At 53.0% G+C, this 4,943-nt stretch overlaps 1 protein-coding gene across 2 annotated transcripts in view; it reads left to right on the top strand.

Annotated features, from left to right (window-relative positions):
- Positions 1-719: 719 nt before the first annotated feature.
- Positions 720-4,943, top strand: part of PLEKHO1 (pleckstrin homology domain containing O1) — a 97,111-nt gene continuing 92,887 nt past the window's right edge. The window contains exon 1 of one of the 2 annotated variants that reach the window (XM_082275181.1): positions 720-1,016. In XM_082275181.1, coding sequence (XP_082131307.1) covers positions 990-1,016 — 27 coding nt within the window. In that variant the 5' untranslated portion in view covers positions 720-989. Of the gene's footprint in view, positions 1,017-2,750; positions 3,024-4,943 lie in introns of those variants that run through there. The other variant, XM_082275180.1, reaches the window with a different exon arrangement.

Below are 4,943 nucleotides of genomic sequence, written 5' to 3'. Positions count from 1 at the left end.
TGGTGCCCTCATCTCCTCCCCACCATGGTGGTACCCTCTCCACCCTATCATGGTTCCTGCATCTTCTCCCCACCATGGTTATACACCCCTAAACTATATTGGTGCCCCATCTCCACCCCACCATGGTGGTATCCAACCCTCTTGTTCATCATGATGCCCCCATCTCCTCTCTTCCATGATGTACCTCCACTCTTCCCCATCTTCATAGTACCCCCTCATCATAGAGGTACCCCATCTCCTCACCATGGCGGTACCCCCTCATCATAGTAATGCCCCATCTCCTCAGTGCCTCCATACCTCTGCACCCCTTTTTTTTTCACTCAGTTGATTTCAATGACAAATCTACCTAAAATGGAACGTTCAAGGAAAATATATTTATTTTTCTGGCCCCCAGAAACGATCAGGTCTCCAAAATCGACGCTTGGCCTTAAAAACACCGGCCTGGCTGGCAGCTATGGCAATGATCTGCCCTCCGCAGCTATGGAAGGGTTACAAATAAATGTATGCCGGAGGCGGTGGGGCTGGAGAAGGGGGGGTCAGTAGTGATGGGGATGACTGAATAGGTGTCTACAAGCATGAGGGGGGCCTCAGTATATTACACAATCACCCCCCCCCCCTCCAGTCTATACCCCCCACCCCTCCTATTCCAGAGACAGGGAGGAGGAGGAAGGGGGGTGAATAATCAGAAACAAAGGAGGAAGCCTCCTCACGTGTTACAATGTAATGTGCTCTGTATTCTGATCTTACATCACAGTAGCTCACCATAGATGGAGCTACTGAACAGAGAAGGGAAGCAGAGGGGGCTGTGTGTCAGTGTGTGCGGACATGTCTCTGTGTTAAAGAGGCTTGGCTGGACTTAGTGAAACTAGATCTGCAGGAGGAGGACAAGCAGGCGCAGCAGGAGCAGAGCCTGGGGACACACAGAGGGGAAGCAGCTCTGTCTGTGCAAAGCCTGGACACCACCATCAGCCTGGAGCTCAGCTTGTAGAATGAAGAAGAACATCTCTGCAAAGAGGGTGAGAAGAAGGGGGCACCATAATGAGGAGGAGATGGGGGGGACCACCATGGTGGGGAGGAGATGGGGGCACCACTAAGATGACGGGGGTATCATCAAGGTGGGGAAGTGATGGGGGCACCACTAAGATGAGGGGGGTATCATCATGATGGGGAGGAGATGGGATCACCGTTATGATGAGGGGGTATCACTGTGGTGAGGAGGAGATGGGGGCACCAATAAGATGAGGGGGGGTATCATCAAGGTGGGGAAGTGATGGGGGCACCACTAAGACGAGGGGGTACCATCATGATTGGGGAGGAGATAGGAGCACCGTTATGATGAGGGGGTACCACTGTGGTGAGAAGGAGATGGGGGGCACCGCTATTATGAGGGGGGTATCATCATGATGGGAGCACCGTTATGATGAGGGGGTACCACTGTGGTGAGGAGGAGATGGGGGTACCGCTATGATGAGGGGGGGTACCATTATGATGGGGAGGAGATGGAGGCACTGCTATGATGAGGGGGTACCATCATGATAGGGAGGAAATAGGGGCATTATGATGGAAAGGAGAGAGGGATACCACCATGGTGGGGAGGAGATGGGGGCACCACTAAGATGAGGGGGGGTATCATCAAGGTGGGGAAGTGATGGGGGCACCACTAAGATGAGGGGGTACCATCATGATGGGGAGGAGATAGGAGCACCGTTATGATGAGGGGGTACCACTGTGGTGAGAAGGAGATGGGGGCACCACTAAGATGAGGGGGTACCATCATGATGGGGAGGAGATGGGAGCACCGTTATGATGAGGGGGTACAAGTGTGGTGAGGAGGAGATGGGGGCACCGCTATGATGAGGGGGTATCATCAAGGTGTGTAGGAAATGGGGGCACCACTAAGATGAGGGGGGGTAGCATCATGGTGGGGAGGTGATGGGGGTACCATCATGGTGGGGAGGAGATGGGAGCACCATTATGATGAGGGGGGTACCACTGTGGTGAGGAGGAGATGGGGGCACCACTAAGATGAGGGGGGTATCATCAAGGTGGGTAGGAGATGGGGGCACCACTAAGATGAGGGAGTATCATCATGGTGGGGAGGTGGTGGGGAGGTGATGGGGGTACCATCATGGTGGGGAGGAGATGGGAGCACTGTTATGATGAGGGGGTACCACGGTGGTGAGGAGATGGGGGCACCGCTATGATGAAGGGGGGGTACCATCATGATGGGGAGGAGATGGAGGCACTGATATGATGAGGGGGAGAAGATGGGGGCTTTATGATGGGTAGGAGAGGCGGTACCATCATGATAGGGAGGAAATAGGGGCATTATGATGGGCAGGGGAGAGGGATACCACCATGGTGGGGAGGAGATGGGGCACCACTGTGGTTCAGGGGTGTATAACCACGTTGGGGTGAAGATGGGGGGGGGGGCGGGACCTTGATAGGCAGGAGAGGGATACCACCATTGTGGGGAGTCGATGGTGGCACCTCTATTGAGATGGAGGTACCACCATGGTGGAGAGTAGATGGGCGAGAGATGGGGGCCTATACTATGATGAAGTGGGTACCACCATGGTGGCACCTCTATGATAATGGGGGTACCACCATGGTATTGAGGAGATGGAGACACCTCTATGCTGACTCCCTCAGCATAGAGGTGTCCCCATCTCCTCAACACCATGGTGATACCCTCATGGTGGAGAGGATATGGGGGCACCTCCATGGTGGGTAGGACAGGGGCTACCTACCACTGTGGTGGGTAGGATGAAGGGGGGGGGGGGGCTCCATCTATGTTGAGCAGGGATTGCTGTGCAGTGTAATGTTAGCTGCCTTCCCCGCATTGCAAACAGCTGCCCTCAATTGCTTCACTGAAGGCTGCATGCTCAGCCTGCTGCTGTCTGTAGATGGATGGAAATGCAGGGAGAGTGGGGGAAGATTTGCAAGCCAAGAGCTGTGTTTGCATGATTCTGAAATGTAGGTTTTTGGAGGTCTGTGCAGAGTGCTATGTGTCCACCATAGAGGTATGTGGCCAGGTATATACACAGAGGTGGGTGTTTATATACTGCAATATTTATTTCTACCCATCGGTATGTTTATTTGTATAAAATGTATTTACATGGAGAGACATTGTTCTATCTCTTGTTTGGGGATTAAGACCCTCACGTTTCTTTATTTCCTTCTCTCTCTCTTTATCTTTCTCTCTCTTTAGATATCTTTCTCTATCCCCTCTTTATATTTCAAATTCAAATGAGCTTTATTGGCAGGACCAAATAACATTTCAGCATTGCCAAAGCAGATGAATTTGTATTGGGGGGGGGGGTGGGTCCATATAAAGGATTTTTAGGCCACAGTTTTTCACATCCCTCTCAGTCTGTGACATCATAGTGTGCAGCTATTTCACCATTGACTCCTCTTCTCCCACTTTATATTTCTTTCTCCTCTCTCTCTCTCTCACTGTGTTCTTCTCTGTCTCCCCTTCTCTCTCTCTGTCTCCCCTTCTCTCTCTCTCTCTGTCTCCCCTTCTCTCTCTCTCTCTGTCTCCCCTTCTCTCTCTCTCTCTCTCTGTCTCCCCTTCTCTCTCTCTGTCTCCCCTTCTCTCTCTGTCTCCCTTTCTCTCTCTCTCTGTCTCCCCTTCTCTCTCTCTCTGTCTCCCCTTCTCTCTCTCTGTCTCCCCTTCTCTCTCTCTCTGTCTCCCCTTCTCTCTCTCTCTGTCTCCCCTTCTCTCTCTCTCTCTGTCTCCCCTTCTCTCTCTCTCTCTGTCTCCCCTTCTCTCTCTCTCTCTGTCTCCCCTTCTCTCTCTCTCTCTGTCTCCCCTTCTCTCTCTCTCTGTCTCCCCTTCTCTCTCTCTCTCTGTCTCCCCTTCTCTCTCTCTCTCTGTCTGTCTCCCCTTCTCTCTCTCTGTCTGTCTCCCCTTCTCTCTCTCTCTCTGTCTCCCCTTTTCTCTCTCTCTGTCTCCCCTTCTCTCTCTCTGTCTGTCTCCCCTTCTCTCTCTCTGTCTGTCTCCCCTTCTCTCTCTCTGTCTGTCTCCCCTTCTCTCTCCCTGTCTGTCTCCCCTTCTCTCTCCCTGTCTGTCTCCCCTTCTCTCTCCCTGTCTGTCTCCCCTTCTCTCTCCCTCTCTCTCCCTCTCTCCTTCTCTCTCTCCCCTTCTCTCCCTCTCTCCTTCTATCTCCCCCCTCTTCTCTCTGTCTCCTCCCCCTTCTCTCTCTCTCTCCCCTTCTCTCCCTCCCCCTTCTCTTTCTCTCTCTCTCTCTCTCTCTCTCTCTCTCTCCCCTTTTCTCTGTCTCCCCTTCTCTCTCTCTCTCTCTCTCTCTCTCTCTCTCTCTCTCTCTCTCTCTCTCTCTCTCTCTCTCTCTCTCTCTCTCTCTCTCTCTCTCTCTCTCCCCTTCTCTCCTCTCTCCTTCTCTCTCTCCCCTTCTCTCCCTCTCTCCTTCTCTCTCTCCCCTTCTCTCCCTCTCTCCTTCTCTCTCTCCCTCTCTCCTTCTCTCTCTCCCTCTCTCCTTCTCTCTCTCCTCTCTCCTTCTTTCTCTCCCTCTCTCCTTCTCTTTCCCCCCTTCTCTCCTCCCCCTTCTCTCTCCTCCCCTTCTCTCTCCCTCCCCCTTCTCTCTCCCTCCCCCTTCTCTCTCTCTCTCTCCCTTTTTCTCTGTCTCCCCTTCTCTCTCTCTCCCCTTCACTCTCTCTCTCTCCCCGTCTCCCCCCCTTCTCTCTCTCTCCCCCTTCTCTCTTTCTCCCTTCTCTCTTTCTCCCCTTCTCTCTTTCTCCCCCTTCTCTCTTTCTCCCCTTCTCTCTTTCTCCCTTTTCTCTCTCTCCCCTTTTCTCTCTCTCCCCTTTTCTCTCTCTCCCCTTTTCTCTCTCTCCCCTTTTCTCTCTCTCCCCTTCTCTCTCTCCCTCCCCCCTTCTCTCTCTCTCCGCTTCTCTCTGTCTCCTCTCTCTCCCCCCCTCTT

The sequence above is a fragment of the Pelophylax lessonae genome (assembly GCF_965119305.1).
Source record: "Pelophylax lessonae genome assembly, chromosome: 13".
NCBI classification, from domain to species: Eukaryota; Metazoa; Chordata; class Amphibia; order Anura; family Ranidae; genus Pelophylax; species Pelophylax lessonae.
The sequence above is the reverse complement of the archived record's forward strand: the minus strand, read 5'-3'. Positions and strand labels throughout refer to the sequence as shown.